The sequence below is a fragment of the Aspergillus ruber genome, assembly GCF_000600275.1.
Source record: "Aspergillus ruber CBS 135680 unplaced genomic scaffold scaffold00008, whole genome shotgun sequence".
Classification (NCBI taxonomy): domain Eukaryota; kingdom Fungi; phylum Ascomycota; class Eurotiomycetes; order Eurotiales; family Aspergillaceae; genus Aspergillus; species Aspergillus ruber.
In genome coordinates this window covers 506719-523847 of record NW_024467304.1, presented here as the reverse complement: position 1 = coordinate 523847, position 17129 = coordinate 506719, and the positions used below count along the sequence as shown (strand labels likewise).

At 47.8% G+C, this 17129-nt stretch overlaps 6 protein-coding genes across 6 annotated transcripts; 2 read left to right on the top strand and 4 right to left on the bottom strand.

Moving 5' to 3' along the window:
- Nucleotides 1–97: 97 nt before the first annotated feature.
- Nucleotides 98–945, bottom strand: EURHEDRAFT_411041 (uncharacterized protein). The gene has a single exon (XM_040781507.1). It carries the CDS (start codon nt 856–858, stop codon nt 313–315), a length of 546 nt encoding a protein of 181 aa, XP_040640222.1. The 5' UTR covers nt 859–945; the 3' UTR covers nt 98–312.
- Nucleotides 946–1742: 797 nt separating this feature from the next.
- On the top strand, nt 1743–2105 carry EURHEDRAFT_453069 (uncharacterized protein; the record flags this gene model as incomplete). The annotated part of the gene is made up of 3 exons (XM_040784086.1): nt 1743–1886; nt 1939–2006; nt 2060–2105. 3 exons carry the CDS (start codon nt 1743–1745, stop codon nt 2103–2105), a joined length of 258 nt encoding a protein of 85 aa, XP_040640221.1.
- A 321-nt stretch (nt 2106–2426) lies between these two features.
- EURHEDRAFT_376463 (putative C2H2 finger domain protein) lies at nt 2427–3695 on the bottom strand (the record flags this gene model as incomplete). Its single annotated transcript, XM_040778857.1, has 3 exons — nt 2427–2649; nt 2709–3370; nt 3438–3695. The coding sequence occupies 3 exons, from the start codon at nt 3693–3695 to the stop codon at nt 2427–2429; spliced, it is 1143 nt and encodes a 380-aa protein (XP_040640220.1).
- A 3859-nt stretch (nt 3696–7554) lies between these two features.
- On the bottom strand, nt 7555–8101 carry EURHEDRAFT_376462 (uncharacterized protein; the record flags this gene model as incomplete). Its single annotated transcript, XM_040778856.1, has 2 exons — nt 7555–7886; nt 7948–8101. 2 exons carry the CDS (start codon nt 8099–8101, stop codon nt 7555–7557), a joined length of 486 nt encoding a protein of 161 aa, XP_040640219.1.
- A 1820-nt stretch (nt 8102–9921) lies between these two features.
- On the top strand, nt 9922–12963 carry EURHEDRAFT_453072 (phosphatidylinositol-3,5-bisphosphate 5-phosphatase; the record flags this gene model as incomplete). Its single annotated transcript, XM_040784087.1, has 1 exon — nt 9922–12963. One exon carries the CDS (start codon nt 9922–9924, stop codon nt 12961–12963), a length of 3042 nt encoding a protein of 1013 aa, XP_040640218.1.
- Nucleotides 12964–13066: 103 nt separating this feature from the next.
- Nucleotides 13067–16971, bottom strand: EURHEDRAFT_514374 (ATP :tRNA-specific tRNA nucleotidyltransferase; the record flags this gene model as incomplete). The annotated part of the gene is made up of 7 exons (XM_040786263.1): nt 13067–14068; nt 14118–14546; nt 14692–14793; nt 14845–14996; nt 15280–15495; nt 15568–16116; nt 16170–16971. 7 exons carry the CDS (start codon nt 16969–16971, stop codon nt 13067–13069), a joined length of 3252 nt encoding a protein of 1083 aa, XP_040640217.1.
- Nucleotides 16972–17129: the final 158 nt, after the last annotated feature.

Here is a 17129-nt window from a genome sequence, read left to right as displayed (position 1 = left end):
GGAAGATCAGATTGTGATTGTTGGCCCTGGTCAGGTTTTTACCCTAGACACGAAAGCGCAGGAGATGTTTCCCTTGATCCTAAGGCCGAATGGTGGACTGCATTGGGTTGGATTACCGAATACATTGCATTTTCATCTCACATATCGTAAAGGCGTAGAGCAACAGAAAGTAGATTGTGTAGTAATACATGGATATAAACGCCGTCATATACAAGCCCGCATATCATACATCATCCAAACCATCATCGTCAAACCACTAAATCCCTGGTACCCGGTACCCAAGGCATCAACTTTTCGAACACCCAAATTCCATCACTCCTTCGACTCACCATCCTTTTTCCCCCACGACCACACGTCCGAAACATGCTCTTTAATCAAATCCCCATACCCCTTCCCCTCCGCCAACGCTTCTGCCTCCTCCCGTAACCTCTTCTGCTTCCACCCCTCCTCCTCCCCACCCATCCAAACCCTCTCCGCAATTCCCTTCTCCTGCGTCTGCCTCGCCCTCAACTTCTCGATCTCCTCCTCGCTCATTCCCCCTTCCCGGAGCTGCTTCTCTCTGCTAGCCCGCACTCTTGCCTGGATCTCCTGCGCGCGCTCACTGGGTAAACCCGAGATAATCGCCGAGTGCCGGGAAAGGCGCGACTCAAGCCGGTCCATGATGCTGCGACCTGTGCGTTCGTGGGTTAAGTGGTTTGCAGAGACGCAGAAGGCGCCTGTTAGGAGGACGGTCAGGTGGTCTAGTTTGCGGGGGGGTAGAGCGATGAGGATCGGGGAGGTGACGAGGAAGGTTAGGGCGGCGTAGTTTTTGAAGCGCTGGTAGTCAGCTTCGCGGCGGGATTGGATGTCTTCGGACATTGTCTTTAGTATTGAGAGTATGTGGTCCGATTATCGTAGGAGGTGGGTTTCAGTTGACCAATGTCTGATTGGAGGGTCTTGGGGTTGAATGGTTATCTGTTTATCAGAGGGTCTGATCTTGGACTTCGCGGTTGAAGCAAAAATTTTACGGTGGGCTATGCGGCCAGTTGTGTAGTCACGTGATCCACGAGCAATCAGCACCACAAGGCCATTGTCTTTTCCCTTCGTCTCCCTCTACTAATTCATTCTCCTATCTCTAACTGTTTCCACATGCAGTATTAGGTTAATACCTGACATACCCGAGTAACCGACAATAGGCCGCCTATGATTGGCCAGATCCTTGCACAAATCATGCAAAGCTTGACCAAAGCTTAGCGTCAGCCCTGTGGACCCCGACCCATGTGGCTCCACTGCCGAAATGGAGTTGCCTGTTGATTATATCCAGATGAGGGATAGTGCTCGATATGCTGGAATATGTGGAAACACGTCGACAGCACACAGATATCGGAGGATTGGAGGAGTATACGGATATGGATGCTTGCCGGAACGGAGAGACAAAAAAAAAAAAAAAACGATATTGAGTGGTCAAGAATAGGTGGGATGTATCCAATGGGATACAAGAGGGGCAGAATAGTGCCCGGTGGGGTGTTGTTATGGCCAATGAGTTGGGCACAGAGGAGCCAGATACATGACATGACCGGTAATGTCCATCGAAATTGAGGCATTGAGGTGTTTTCATTCCGATTCCGAAGACATGTTCTCGTTGTCACGTCATTGGTATATACTGGGTCCTGTTTTCTTCATTTCCCAGTCTATTCTGCCATAGTATATCCTATTCAACCCTTCCACGCATATCATCTAAAGCTTTCTTTGACAGATACACAATGGGTCTCTTCGACTGGTTCAGGTCTTCCAAGCAGGAGGATTCTTCTACCCAACAGTCCTCATGGGATCCTAACACCATGACCATGAATAAACCCTCCAGTCCTTCGGCCCATAAAGCTGAGCGTGTCGTGATTCAGCAGCCGGTATGTTTGCTTTGGTATATCTCGATCTACGAACTGATCTAACTGTCAGCAGAACTCACAGAAAAACATGCAGACAAATCTGCGCGGTGGTGCCGGTGCTGGGGATATTTGCTGCGGAGTGTACGTCGTACTCATTCTTTTCTTCATCAGGGGAAATAGGCTAACGACAGTAGTTGTACTGGGCTTCTGTGTTTTGAATGCTGTGAAGACTGCTGCTAGACGAGATATTTATACGATTTTCCATTTCCTTTGTATATATCGATTGTCGATATGCTTGATGGAATAATAATTAATTTACTTGTTATTCTGTTTGCCAGATATTCCTAAATGCTATGAAAACTGCTTTCTTTTCCAGATGGCAGTGTAGAATTTGACTTGCAAAAAATAACGATTCCACTTGCAACCGGGTAACTGTAACTGAAAATGTGCTTTGGGCGTAGATCCGCAACGAGGGTAGGAGACTGTTAGCCATAGGAAGAAAAACGACTAAGAGAGGAGAGAGGAAATTTTCGGGAACCCCCAACCCGGAACTAACCCATATCACCACTCCACCTGACGAGTACTGTTGGTGTCCAACTTGCCGGCTTCGTACTTGATGGTTCCATCGTCATTGTATCCCACAGCTTGAATCAGTCCCCCGCTCACTTCGTCCATGAACTGGCCGTAGACGTCCTGCTCATTTATAGCGCAACGCACGCTGGGCGATTCGCAATGGGCAACCAAGGCAGCGGCACTCTTGAAGATCTTGAGACATCCAGGGCACCTGAAGGAATAATTCATTTAGCGTGAATCAAGAGTGTAAGGTAAAAGGTTAATCCGTACTGGACTTTACGCTTTGCTTTGCTCTTCATCAAGACATGCTCCTCGAATTCCTTCATGGTGGGAAATGATGAGCCGCAGATACAAACGTACTTTCCGATAAATGAGTTGAAAAACTTGGTGGCATCCCATTTATCATCCAACAGACGAAGGGTCTGACCAGCCTCCGGTATTCCGGCACCAAAAGAGCCCTTCCCGTGAATAGGGGAGTCTTCCATAGTGGATGGAGGTTCCTTATCATCACCAGCATCCGAAAACGCCATTAAGTCACTCGTGGGCATTCCAAATGTCGCCTGTCCCCTGCTCTCTCCCAGCACGGGCCAGTGCTTCAGCGCAAGCATAGCATCTACACTTGCAGTGGGGTCGTCTCTGCCCGGCTTCGGCTGATACGCCATTGCCTGACGTTTTCCAAGATCCAAGAAGTTGATCTTCACACCACCATCGATATCGTCAAGATCGGTTGGGTTGGGAATGACGGGCATCGGAGGTCCTTCACCGGCTTTCAGGGCTTCCTTTATCATGAACTTCTTGGACTGCTCCTGAAGCAGACGGGTCTGGCTGATGACGCTGCACTCGTTATCCTCGATATGCTTCATCAGTCCAGCAGCACTCTTGAAAGTAACCTTACAGCCGTGGCATATTAGGTGCTGTTCCGCGCGGTGGTTCTATGAGTGGTTGAGTCTCTGCGTTAGTACTCTACGAAGATCCTGCGTCGTGACGGACCGTGCCTACCTGACGAATGTGAGCGTCACGTCCTCCTTCGCTGCGGAAATCAATTCCACAGATAGGGCAGACAATGTGTTTGTTCTCAGCCTGGAGCTTGTGGATGAGGTGACGCTCTTCGTCTTCGAAGTCGAGATCACACTTGGCACAGTAATCGTGTAAAGGCTCCATTTCCTTGTGCTTTTTCATCTCCTCGACTGAGGCGAAGAAGAATTTACAGTCATCGTAGGTACAGGGGATCTTTTTCTTTGGACCTGGTCGATACATCTTGGGCCGTGGTTTCGGGATGAAGGTGCTCTTCTTGAAGGCGTAGACACTGGAAGCAAGAGTGGACGAGAGGAGAAGAGGAGGAAGTTGACAAGATAATGCAGAAGAATAAGAAGTGGAGGAAAGGAGGGGTTGTGAATAATTCACTGGTAAGTTGGCCTGCGAGCAGTGAAAGCAAGTCAGAGGTGACACTACAACGGGAATAGCTTCATCTCCTCAACTTACCGCAGAAAAACGAAAGAACCTGTCTTTCTACTGCAGTTTGCTTACAAAATAAAGGAGATGCTGTGAAGATCAAATTAACGACTTTTACAACTTTCTTCTATAATCTTACTTTTCTCTTTTTCTTTACTTAGGCAAGTTAGGGATTCACCGTTCAGGGCTGTAGGGTTAGTCCGAATATGGTTCCAGCTTGGCTCTGTTCCCTGATATAATTATAATTATCAATTGACATAGAGTCGAGAGGTTAGGTTAATGAATGTCTTTAAATAAGATATGCCTCTAATTTGAGGTAACTGATTTTTTTTTTTTTTTTCAATAGCTAGACTATAATATCTTGTAATACAGAATTATTTCAAAATATTACTCGTATCCTATATAACGCGTGACACGTATATACTGCGTAAATTTACGTTATATGACTAATATTTTTGTACAGCCAAAATAGGAAAATCTTGGCAAAATTATGCAAAACAGGTTCTATCAGGTTCGACTCAAATTCGAACCTGATAGAACCGCGATCCGATTCAGGCTCCAGAACTTCGAACCTGAGAATCTCAGGTTCAGGTTCGAAGTTCCGACCTTTGGAACCTGAATCGGACCATTTCGAGGCCTAGACCCATCATCCTGTCACTGCACTTATAGTCAATTTCATGGATGAATTCAACTATGCTCCAGACCCTCAGCGACTGCAAGTTTCAGACAAGGACCAATTTATTGCAGTTGGGCAGCACCTTGAAGAGTTAAAACTGATATATACACTTGAGCATGGCATTGTTCGTGATTGGACATCCAATATACTCCTTCAGCCCCCAATCTTCACATGCTGCATCTCAAAAACCATGGCCTGAGTGGCTGCACAGAGATTATCCATCGTCTTGCATCAGTAGATGGCCCACGGTCACAATTACAGGAAATTGGACTAGAAAGTATCCCAGTATCAATTGAAGACCTAATGGTTCTACTCCAGACTCCAGAGATGCCGACATAGCCTCCGGGTTCTCAAAATAAATATCTATGCGAATGTTCAAGACATAAAACGAATGTTTCAGACTCTCAGCAGCTTTCCAGCACTAGAGTCAGTCTCATTTGATGATTTTACACTTGGTGTGGTCCGGAGGGACTATTTCATCCACTTCCCTGTGGTTACTGGGAATCCTTTTGTCGATGAGTTGCAAGGCGCAAAGTTTGAGTTTGCATCCAATAATACGCGTGGGTGGCCGAGGGTTTTTCGTGTGGCTTACTCAGGTCCAAAGATGGATGTTGCTTTGGATATTCTTGCAAAGACAGTGGATGGCGCTCCTGCTAGCGTATTATAGTATAGAAGAAAGAGACAATAAAAGGGGAGCAAGGGCAAATATCACCACCAGCACCGCCGATTCGCCTCTGGGCCTACATTAGACAGGGAACAGTTGGTGCTCAAGTCTTGTTTCGTTCTACAGTATGACTTTTGAGCCAAATTGTTTTTAATATCTTGGCCTTTTATATAAATAAACAAATTTATACGCCCCGTCATCTTGAGGTATGGGGTGCTGCACGCTATCTAACCAATAGGCAAAAGCCCAGCGTGGGCGAGTCCCATGCTGCATGAAAAAAATCCCCATGAAAACTCCTACATACAAAAAAACGACGCATCTTGGCAGCCTGCCAGATAACATGTTGTAGATCTGCAGAAAGCAGCTCCACAATGAGTTCTATTCATCTCCACTCGGTCCCTATCTCCAGGGCCCTGGTCAAACTGAATTGCTGTAGAACACCATGATTGAGCCACCAGTGAGACAGCCTCTTTGCACCCTTCTCTGTACACAGAAGGTGCCTAATATCCACTTGCTCTGACTCCTCTAGCGCTGCCCTTGCCTCCTGGAACCGCTCATAGTGAATGAGAATATGCTTAGGGGTCTCTGCCCCCTGCCCACACGGGTAGTTTGGGGAGGTAATTCCCGGCACCTTTCACCGGTGGAGGAATGCCGCCAGGCCAGTCTTTCCAGTGCGGATTTGGGTGAGAATAGAGCAACAGGCCTTGGTAAGTCCCTGGTAAAGCCTCAGGTTACTTCTCTTTGGGGGTCGCGGGTAAAGCTCTCCCAGGGCATCCTCCGGGATCTCCACTGGTCCTCCCACCGGGACTGGAGTACCCGGGCTGTTTGGCCACCTTGAGTATGTCACGGGCTCAATAGCTAGAAGATATTGACGAATTGATATTCCTATCTAAATCAATCAGTAGCCATCGACGAGAATATCGAATCTGGAGAAGATAAGAAAAATAGAGGCAAGTTTATTTACATGAAGAAGTCCCATATGGTTGTGTGTGGTCTTGCTAAGCAGCTTGTTTGTCTTGATTGCTTCCATGGTATTGTTTGCCGTGTTGATGATGTTTGCTGATGAAGGCGCTGGGCTGAGCCGTTACAAGTTCTCGTGTTTTATCAATAGTGACATTGCCTTTCTGATGAAGCCAAACTAATGCCTGTTGACGAAGGTGGCCTGTTCGATTATGCCATACATCTATCGGGGTTGGCTTTGGCTGTTGATCATCTGGAATCGGTATTCTTTTTCTCTGGGTCGATTGGTGCGCTTCAGGAGGCGTCTTCCCCCCTTGCATGGAATTGGAAAGTGTTTGGATATGCCGACGAGTGGTACAGCGCCGATGAATGTCTAATTATCAGGTTGTTGGAGCACATACACACTAGCAGAGTTCCTGTCTGCATGTGCTATGGCCATCAAACGGTCATCAGAGCTCCGGATTGTGAAAGAAAGCCGTGGATTGTCCACATAATCAATCTTAAATCCAAACTTGACTAAATGGCTGAAAGACAGTAGATTCTTTCGCTTGAAGGCAGGTATATATCGGGCATTCTGGACGACGAATTCATCGCCAAAAGGCAACTGGATAGTTTCTACAACCATCACGGAATTGTCCGATTCGTTCGGTAAGTTAACCTTGCTTGAGTCCACCTAAAGGAAACTGACGAATAGGGATCGATCATGGGTGATTATCTAGGCAGTACCAGTATCCAATACCCATTCTTCATCCGCTCTAGTGAGCTCATTGACATTTACCGAGTTGGCAGTACCATTTGATTGACTTCGCGGTCGATCAGAGAAGAGCGAACATTTGGGTTCTATTTTGAACAGTGAGGTTTTTCACCAGAGCAGTCTTTGAGCGAGTCAGGGTTAGCAACCGCTGCGTATACAACTGAACCGAACCTCCCACCTATCCTGCTAACATCAGCGGGGATGTTAGAATGCTTAATGAGACGATATGATATTTCAACGCGGCCCTTGAAATTATGAGGTACCCAGATACAGTCCAATTTCATGAATTTGCCTCAGAACTGAACATTATACATAGGATTGGTGGTTATTACCAAAACGAAGGTCAATAGCTAACAGTAATATATTAATATAACTAAGTCGGCAATTAAATGTATTTAAATACCCAATTAATGTGGAAATATTATGCTTTTTGCGTTCTTCAAACATATATTATGGCTTGGTTAATTGACGACTGCATTAGTGGCGGATCTTTCTCCCTACGCGAGAGATACAGTTCAGGTACTTGCAGACAAACTGTTTATTAACAGGGGGCGCAGGATAATTATTGCCTCCAAAGACATGTTCTCGACTAGGTGGGGTGTTAAACATTTCATTGGCGTGTCCGTCCGTGTTGCCATGCAACCATTGAGCACGACGGCGAGATGGGCGAGTGAGCTTGTTGGATGCGCGGCTGCATAAGCCAGGGCCTGCTCCCTCCGCTTGGAGAAGGGACGGCCTCATGTCCGGCACCAGCGCCGATTATCATCTTGAAGGAATGGCCGAGACTGAGCACATGCGTGTTGATGAAGTCATGGTCTCTGCTAATTTTTCGAGACAGTTCTTGTGTCATCGCTGTAACTATAGTCTTAAACAGGTAGGCGACTGGCAGCACGATTGACAGATCGCTGTCCAACGACGGGAAACTGCCAATCCTGATGCTCCCTACGATGAGGTTTTGCAGGAAATAGAGGGAGGACGAATGGGCACGCTGCATCTGAGGCACCAACACCCACTCCTGTCTCACTGCGCATTCGGGTTCGGCCTTCTGCGCCAGAGCCCGGGCGAAGGGCTTTCTGGGCTGTTTCACCCTCGCCCCGGTCGATCAAGGGCAGATGTAACTCCGGGTGCTCAATCCAGGCGGTGCGCATCAGTCCCATAACGGCCCTGCACCGAGGCCTGTGGGCATGTCGTCGGCGCTAGCACCAACTGCGTTCCGGGTCACCCACATCATTGAAGAAATTCTCCGAGATGACTGAAACTCTTCTAGATTACCTGGTGAAACGCAACCCTACGGCCATTGCCCCTGCGGACCCTGTCCCAGGAGGACCAACCTTCACCTTCAGTGAAGACTGGGATACGATCTAGAATGTGGAGGAATGGTCGGAGTTTAAGTATGAGACGCTCACCTTGCGATTTGGAGAAAATTTCCGGCGCCAAGTCCCCCGGTTCGATGCCACGAGCAAATGTGAAGGAGGTTATAACGAAATATATGATCAACGTGGGCTATGCGATCTTATATGCATGTCCATCATAGGTCCCGTATTGGCAGTACTTCATCATTTGTTTACCACGTCCAGCAGAAGAGTATTGGAGAGTCTAGGATGCTACTCTGACTGGGGCGCTGGGCATAAGATGATCCTGAACGCAGATGGAAGAGCTCAAGTCGGGCTGCTAGCAGTATGAACGGCTCCGAACATCACAGGATTGCAACGGAATATCTCAGCACGATGAACCTCGAATGTAGCCAATCAGGCGTATCAGTTTCCCACTTAAGGCAATCGGAAAACGTGCCAAACGGCCCATCAATTCTAGTCCTTGGACGGGTGATGCAACGGGAATCCCCATAGGCCCGTTGTCAGGAAGAGCGACAAAAATGCGGCATTTTTGTCATTGGTATTCAAATTCAGCTGACTCTGCATAAGTAACACTTGTCGGGCCAAATGGCTCATCAATTCAAGGCCCTGGCCGGATGCAACACGAATTCCCAAAGACCTGTTGTCAGGAAGAACGGCATAAACGCGGCATTTTTGCCATTGGCGTTCAGATCCGGCTGAATTTGCAGAGGTAAACTTGTCAACGCTGAACGATTCAGAGCAAGCACTGCCGCCTAGCAGGACACGACACCATGGGCCGGCCAACAGGATTCTGCGTGGCGTTCCTCCAGGTCATAACGCGATGACCGCGGGATCATATCGTGTCATCTAGTAATATTAGTGGTTCGTATCGTGGAGGCGGTTAATGGATGCCTGGCGGTTTCACAGGTGCATGTTGACGGTGACGAGATGTAGGCAGAGCAGTCCTTGTTGTTGTGCGGTCATCTCTGATGAGTAGAGATGGTAGGAACCGGAACGGTCTTATCCGGTGCGCATTATGGGGAGCCAGAGGCGGCATTGGCGAGGGAAGTAAAGGAAATGAGAAGAAGTGGTGGTCAAGCGACGCACCAGCTGTCTCAATATACTCGGCGAACGACGTAAAGGCGGAGACGGACGGCAAGACCCCACATAGTATAGCGTGTTAAGCTAAGCCTAATCAGGTAGAAGCCAAACCGCATCGGGTGCGCGAGACACCGGCGCTAAACCCGAACAGGGGAGTTGCCGAAAACGGCGACGGTCTGGTAAATGCGAATTGTACGATTTTGCCTATGTAGGACCAGATACATATAGACTGTACTTGGATTTGTTTCTTACCTATTATACGCGAAGCGCAACCGTGAGCGAAAGTGAATATAAGCCACATAATCATATCTAATACTGTGTTCTATACCCCTAAAGTTTTCCCTATGTTCTGTACATTTGTTTACTCTATTTGGCGACGATGATATCACATCCTTATCGGGTTAGCGCATGTCTTATCACGTGGAGATATGCCACATACCGTAGAGACGCCACCCCAGCCTCGATCCCACGCTATGCTCTGCTAGCCAGTTGAACCGGTATTTATTGAGCTCTAATTAGCTGCTTAGCAGCTCGGTTCAATTATGGAGAGCTTCGACGAGGTATCCCGCGCCCGGGATCCTCAGGAGGAGTGTGTTGCGGTCAACAACGATCCCTCCAGAACCCCATCCGTTACAGATAGCAATGCGCCAAAATCCATATCAGGGCCGTCCATCGCAACTTCAGATACTTCTGCTTTATTTCAAACGGCGAGCAAGGCATCTACAGAAAAAGAAGGTTCAGCACATCCAGAGGATCCGCAGCAAGAGATCTTCAAACCATCCCCGGATCCTCCGCCGTACGCTCCGTCAACATATGATTCTTCGACTGGGATACAGCTGAGTGAAGATGAAGGCGGCGGTGGGGAGGATGAAGAACCTCATATTGCGACGTCTTTTCAGCGAGATTCGACGCTAACTTCGGCACCAAGGCGACTATCCGTGTTCTATGATACTGGGAGTGAAGGTATCAACCGCATGCACAAGTTTTCTCTATATGAAACAGCTAGTCGATTCTATATGGTTGGCATGGATTTGTCAGAAACCAGGTTCAGAATATTGAAGATCGACCGGACGTCAGAGACCGGTGATTTGAGCGTTGCAGAAGACGACATTGTCTATAACAAGCGGGAAATGAGCCAGTTGTTGGACGCTATTGATGATGGGAATAAGAGCTCGGGAGGACTGAAGTTGAAATGCAGTGCATGGGCACTGCTGGGATTCATCCGCTTCACCGGTGCATACTACATGCTTCTTGTGACAAAGAGAAGCCAGGTCGCTATGTTAGGAGGTCATTACATTTACCAGGTTGACGGAACTGAACTGATCTCCTTGACAACCTCATCATTATCGAAAATCAAACCAGAGAAGAACCACGAAGAAGCCCGGTATATTGCAATTCTGAACAACCTCGACCTCACCCGCTCGTTTTACTTTAGTTATTCCTACGACATCACACGAACACTACAGCACAATATCTGTCGCGAACGTAAGGCAAATCAAGATGGACGGCCCAGTAATTATTCCCAAGATTACAACACGATGTTTATATGGAACAACCACCTCCTCGATCCGGCGCTGTCAAACCTCAAGAGGCCATGGGAATGGTGCTTACCAATTATCCATGGTTACGTCGACCAAGCAAAGCTCTCGGTATATGGACGGCATGTCTATATCACGATCATCGCTCGTCGGTCTCGATTCTTCGCAGGAGCTCGGTTCTTGAAGCGCGGTGCTAATGATGTAGGATATGTCGCCAATGATGTCGAAACTGAGCAGATTGTGTCAGAACAGGCAGCAACATCATTTCATTCACCAGGTCCGGGGCTTTATACAAGTCCCCTGTATACATCCTATGTCCAGCACCGTGGAAGTATTCCTCTTTATTGGACCCAGGAGAATTCTGGGGTATCACCAAAGCCAGATATTGAACTGAATTTGGTGGACCCCTTCTACTCTGCAGCAGCTTTGCATTTTGACAACTTGTTTGACCGGTATGGCGCACCAATATACGTTCTGAATTTGATCAAAGCAAGAGAGCGCACGCCGCGAGAATCCAAACTTCTAAAAGAATACACCAATGCGATCAATTACCTCAACCAATTCCTTCCAAAGGACAAGAAAATCATCTACAGGCCATTTGATATGAGCCGGGCCTCGAAAAACCGTGACCAAGATGTGATTGCAACACTCGAGGACATTGCAGGCGACATAGTTCCCAAGACCGGCATCTTCAAGAACGGCTATGATGTGGAATCAGGGTTGCAATTACAAAACGGTATTGCAAGGACTAACTGCATCGACTGCCTTGATCGTACCAACGCCGCTCAGTTTGTGGTTGGGAAACGTGCACTTGGCCATCAACTCCATGCTCTAGGTATCATTGAAGGCACAACAGTGGAGTATGATACTCATGCCGTTAACCTCTTTACGACGATGTGGCACGACCATGGTGACACAATTGCCATCCAATATGGTGGATCACATTTAGTCAACACCATGGCGACATATCGCAAAATAAACCAGTGGAGCAGCCATTCAAGGGACATGGTAGAAAGCTTTAAACGATATTATAACAACTCGTTCCTCGATGCTCAGCGTCAAGAAGCATACAACCTCTTCCTTGGTAATTACATTTTCTCCCAGGGACAACCAATGTTATGGGATCTCTCTACGGACTACTATTTGCACCATGCAGACCCGCGATCTTGGTCAAATAGAAAGCGACCAAACTATATCTGCTGGTATACGCCGGAGAACCTAAAGCAGAAAGAGTTACCACCTCCGCCCCAGCGGCCAAAGGAACCTTTATCGTGCTATGATGATTACTGGCTTGAATACTATCGACCGCTAGCTATTTCTTCATTCCCGAAAATATTCTCTTACAGACTGAATTCCAACAAACATCGATGCCCACCTCTCCGTTCCGGCCTTAGCCCATTTGACGTCTGGATCCCACACGAACAAGTCAATCGCGAAAGACACCCACAACGAGGTGTCAAGATCCAAGAACCTTCAGATGACACGCGTACGAATACATCGAGCCCCCAACAAAACTGGCAATACCAACAACCCTCCGCTGAAAAACGCCCTCCAGCAGGCGGCATCATGAAAGAATTTCGTCCATTCACCAAAGCCTCCCCCTCCTATGAATCCCAATCCCAATCCCAATCTCAACCACAACTACCCTCAACACCCAGCAAAGCCCAAATCGCCCAATGGACCCTGAGCCAACTCGTAAAAGACTCCCTAAACCCTTCCGTCAAACCCGCCGAAGCCGAAGAATACGCACGCTACATCAACCACCCCCTCAAGGTGCCTCTCGTTGTGACTTCTGAAGATGAGCTGATCGCTCGTGAGAAAGGCGGGTCGAGTTTGGATTTGCTAGAGTATGCAAATACGTGTAATGTCGAGGAGGGGACGTTGGAAGCGAATGCGGAGCAGAATGTGGAGGATTATTTGGAATTTTTGGACGTTTCGGAGAGTGGGATTTCTGTTGCGAAGGAGGATTATGAAAAGAAGAGGTATAAGAGATATCGGCAGTGGTTGAGGGGTAAGAGTTTGTTTAAGCAGAGGGTTGATCTTTGATCCTCATTCTTTCAGATTGGTCATGTATTATGAGTACTTAATTTGGAGATACCCTGTATTAATTTATAGCATCATTGAATATGCATTTAGATTCCATCTCAGATTAACAACCAAAGAAACTTCTATCCTCAAGATCAATATAACCCAAAAGCAGTTCTTTCAGGATATCATCCGCAACAATCAATTCCTTTATCTCATCCCCGATCTTCTCCTTCGCACCCAACTGTCCCTCATCTCCCTCCGCATCCACAGGATTCTCCAACGCAAGCTTCAACAAATAGACAACACCCCTAAGCTCCTTCTTCAGCGCATCCAACGCCTCCCCAGCCGCCTTGTCACCCTCCAATCCACGCCCCTTCTCTGCACGCTCCGCAACCCCGCCCTCTTCTTCAACCGCATACACCCAACACGCACAAATACCACCAAGTATCTCCCCGCGCCATCTCCATAACCGCGGATGCGCGTTAAGAATAACAGCCCGCGTTGCTGCTACAGACATGAGAAGCAGAGGGATGTGTGCGGGACCAAACGGGTTTGAGAGTGTACTGTACAGGACGGGAATAATTTCCTGGAGGTATTTTGTGGTATAGATGCCTAGTTCTGATAGGATGTTGTGCAGCTGGTTTACCAGAAGCGTGGAGAGGCGTGGGTACGGGAAGGATGCGAACGAGAATGTCGAGGTTGTGTTCGTTGAGCTGATGTGGTGGAATGACGGGATGATATGGTCGCGGAGGATTCTGGTGACACCGGTAATATATGTGTTTATATCGTCTTCTTTATTGTTCGTTGGGACGGTGGGAAGCTGGTAGGCTGTTTTCAGGACAGAGAGAAGGGCAGGGTAGGCGACCTCGAGGAGTTTGATAGAGTCGTTTTCCGGTGTAATTGTTGGGAGCGAGAAGAAGGATTGCTTTATGGCGTCTTCGAAGACGGAGGAGAGGTTCGTTCGCCGGAGGATGTCGGATTTGCTTTCTCTGATTGGTTTGAGGAGTTGTAGGAGGATGCTACAGCCACGGGCTTTGAAGGCTAGATTGTCGTCGTCTATTAGGGACAATATTGGAGGTATGAGGAGAGGGAAATGTCTTTCCAGATACCCCTTATCCGTGGGCTAGATCGTTTTCAGCTCATGCCTGAAAGTGTTCGCCAGGGAAACGTACATGATACTGAGCAATAACCCACTCAAAAACAGTAGTAGCATAGGGATTGTGAACTTTCCACGGCTTCGACTCCGGATCCAAAATACTCGTGTCGAAACGACCCAAAGGCACAGGATGGAAGTTCTTCCGACCAGCATCTGTGATTGCCGGATTCCTCGTTTTGGCGAAGAGAGGCTTTACTCCCTCTTTCAGGACCTGCTCAACGACAGACCAGAAAGTGGATGCATCTGCACGAAGGTCTGTAGTGAAAGATTGCAGTGCCTCCCTAGCCTTTGTGGAACTTGTGCTTGTCATCCAAGGATTGTTATCAGACGTGGAGCTTGCCAGTGCGATGACGATATCCGGTTTGTTGGCAGTTTTCTCAACGGGTAATAGGGCAGCCAAAGATGTAAGAACGGAAATGGCAATAGTTGATTTGATTCGACAAGTCTTCATTGTCCGATTCTTCTCTGTTATTGCACATGTCAGTCATGCTTGTACGCAAGAAGAGGTAATGAAAATGCCCACTTTCTGATAACCCCTCCGGATCAGAGATATCACCAAACACAGGACCAGGAAGCGCTGCATTACTAGCCCACTTATACATGTAGTTCACCACATCCTCATCCCGGTCTGATAATTTCTTTAAGTCCCATTTATCCAGAAATCCTTGGGCAACAAGGAGGTCTTCGCTGGTCTGGATGCATTGTCAGAGCATATCTAAGCCAGTAGGAACACGTAGACTTACCTCTTCATCGCTTTTTGGACTTAGAGATGACAGCTCATTCCATAATGAATTTAATGAATCGGGGAGTGTGATGTTGTCTGGAAGGGTAATGGCTGGGAGGTCGGGCTGTTGTTGGAGGGACTCACGTGCCGCTCTGCGAAGTTCTTCCATGACTGGACGCGGCAAACAAAATCCACGGCGGGAGAATCGATTAAATAATAAACGAACAATAATGCCACTCCTATCACTTAAAGGAAAAGAGTGTAGGTATTAATGCAGCTTATAACGAAGAGATATGTGGGCGGAAAATGAAAATTTGGAGAAGCGGACAAGTTACTGCTGCCGTCTATACTACTACGTCTACCAAGTACAATAATAGACTATCCGAGCATTTCTTTCATTTCCTTGTAGCAAATGTCTACTTTTGTGGAGGGATGCCTAATTCTTCTCGTTGACTTGAGAGGGCTTCCAAAATCTTTTCCTTCTCAGTGACCTCTGGATACAGGAGCTGCCACTTAATCGCCGCATCGATGACTTTACTCATCCATGGCCCTTTCGATACCTTCATATGCTTCATGATTTCGTCTCCGTTTGCGATGGGCTTCATTTCGCATATCTCTTTGAGGTCTTGTTTCACCATATATTCCAGGAAAGCGTCGTATTCTTGAATAACTGTTGGCGGGGCAGGAGTGAGCAAATCGTCTTCCAGACTGTAGAACGGGGGGAATGTGTCCGATGTCTTACCTTTAGAGAAATCGTGTCCCTGCATGACTTCTTGAAGAATACTCAAGACAAATTGAAGTCTCCATTCCTTTCCCCATGACCGCATGTGTAGACCAACTTGCTGTCGAATTTCCGCAGCCGTGCCGTTCAGGCGCTCCTCTAGAAGCGACGATTTGACATCGATAATGCTTTTCCAATTATTCGACGAGTCCCGCAAAATATTGATGGTCTTGTTGTCCGAACGAAGACTGTCTCTGGCAACTTCGGATGCACGTGGTGGAAGCGGTTTGGCTTTACCCGAGACTATACGTGTCGGGACACTGGTCCAAGGTGCGAATGCAGTGATGACCCATGCATAGTAGATTTCTGACTTATCACGAATGAGCATTTTCCTTACGCGCCCGACGGCGTCACTGCTCTCTGCACCCGTACGTAGCAATTTTTGAAAGGTATTGTATGCAAGAGCCCAGGACGATGTTTCTGCTTGGACATCGTCTTGATGGTTCGCGAATATCGTAATATAAAGTCCGATACGATCAATAAGATTCAATGCGCCTCGAGGATCAGGCCCTATACTTGGTGAGCATCATGAGTTTGCTGAACAATCCGTATCATCAACCTACCTTTAAGCATTTTTTCCAGCTCCGTTCCAACACGCTCCTTGCTAATCTTCAGCTTGAGAGCTTCACTAATTTCCTTATTCTGCATCGCTCGTTCTGTATCCTCATGGATCTGATATCCCAACCGGCTGGCAAACCGGATCAACCGTAGCACACGTAACGGGTCATCCTTGAAAGTCTGGAATGGCTCTAATGGAGTGCGAACGATCTTGTTCTGCATATCACTCCAGCCGGATTCCGTGAGGTCCTCCACCCTGGACTCATTCAGGTTGTAGAAAAGCGCGTTGATCGTCGCATCACGGCGCATGGCGTCTTCCTGTGCCGTACCGAACTCCATCTGCGGGTTCCTGCTGTCCTCCGAGTATGTCTCCTTTCGCAGATTGACCAGGTCAATTTCGAGACCAAAGATCTTCGTGGCCACCGTCTCTAAGTGTTTCGACTTTTCGGGGTTCGCTTCGATCTTGTGTAGACTGACAATGGCTTCGTTCAGCTCGCCGTTCGGGTGGTTCTTCTTGTACCTGTCCAGGTTCTCCGGTGCATCCAAGTATTCCTTCAGAGCCATACCGAATTGGTATCCTGTCATCGTACTGATTCCCACATCGATATCATTGCTGTCTACGCCTAGCAGCTTGTCTCGCACCCAACCCCCAGTAAACCGTAGCTCGGTGTGCGGGAGGTCCTCATTCCCACCCTTTGCAATCTCTTGATTCCGAATATATTGCGCGACGTCTAGAAGGAGCTCTTTTAAGGTCTTCTCGATCGGAGTAAGCTGTACGGTGGGCAGGGCCTGCGCGTTCCGGGCCATGGTGTCGTTGGTATTGTAGGAAATGCGTCTTCGCTTGTATGTTTGTGCAGAAGGACTCGTCTGGACTTTGCGACGACTCATGGGCTGATATGCCGCAGGTCGATAATGTCGCACAGGTATGGGCGATGTGATTGATCTCAGCAAACAGCGTCTTGGAG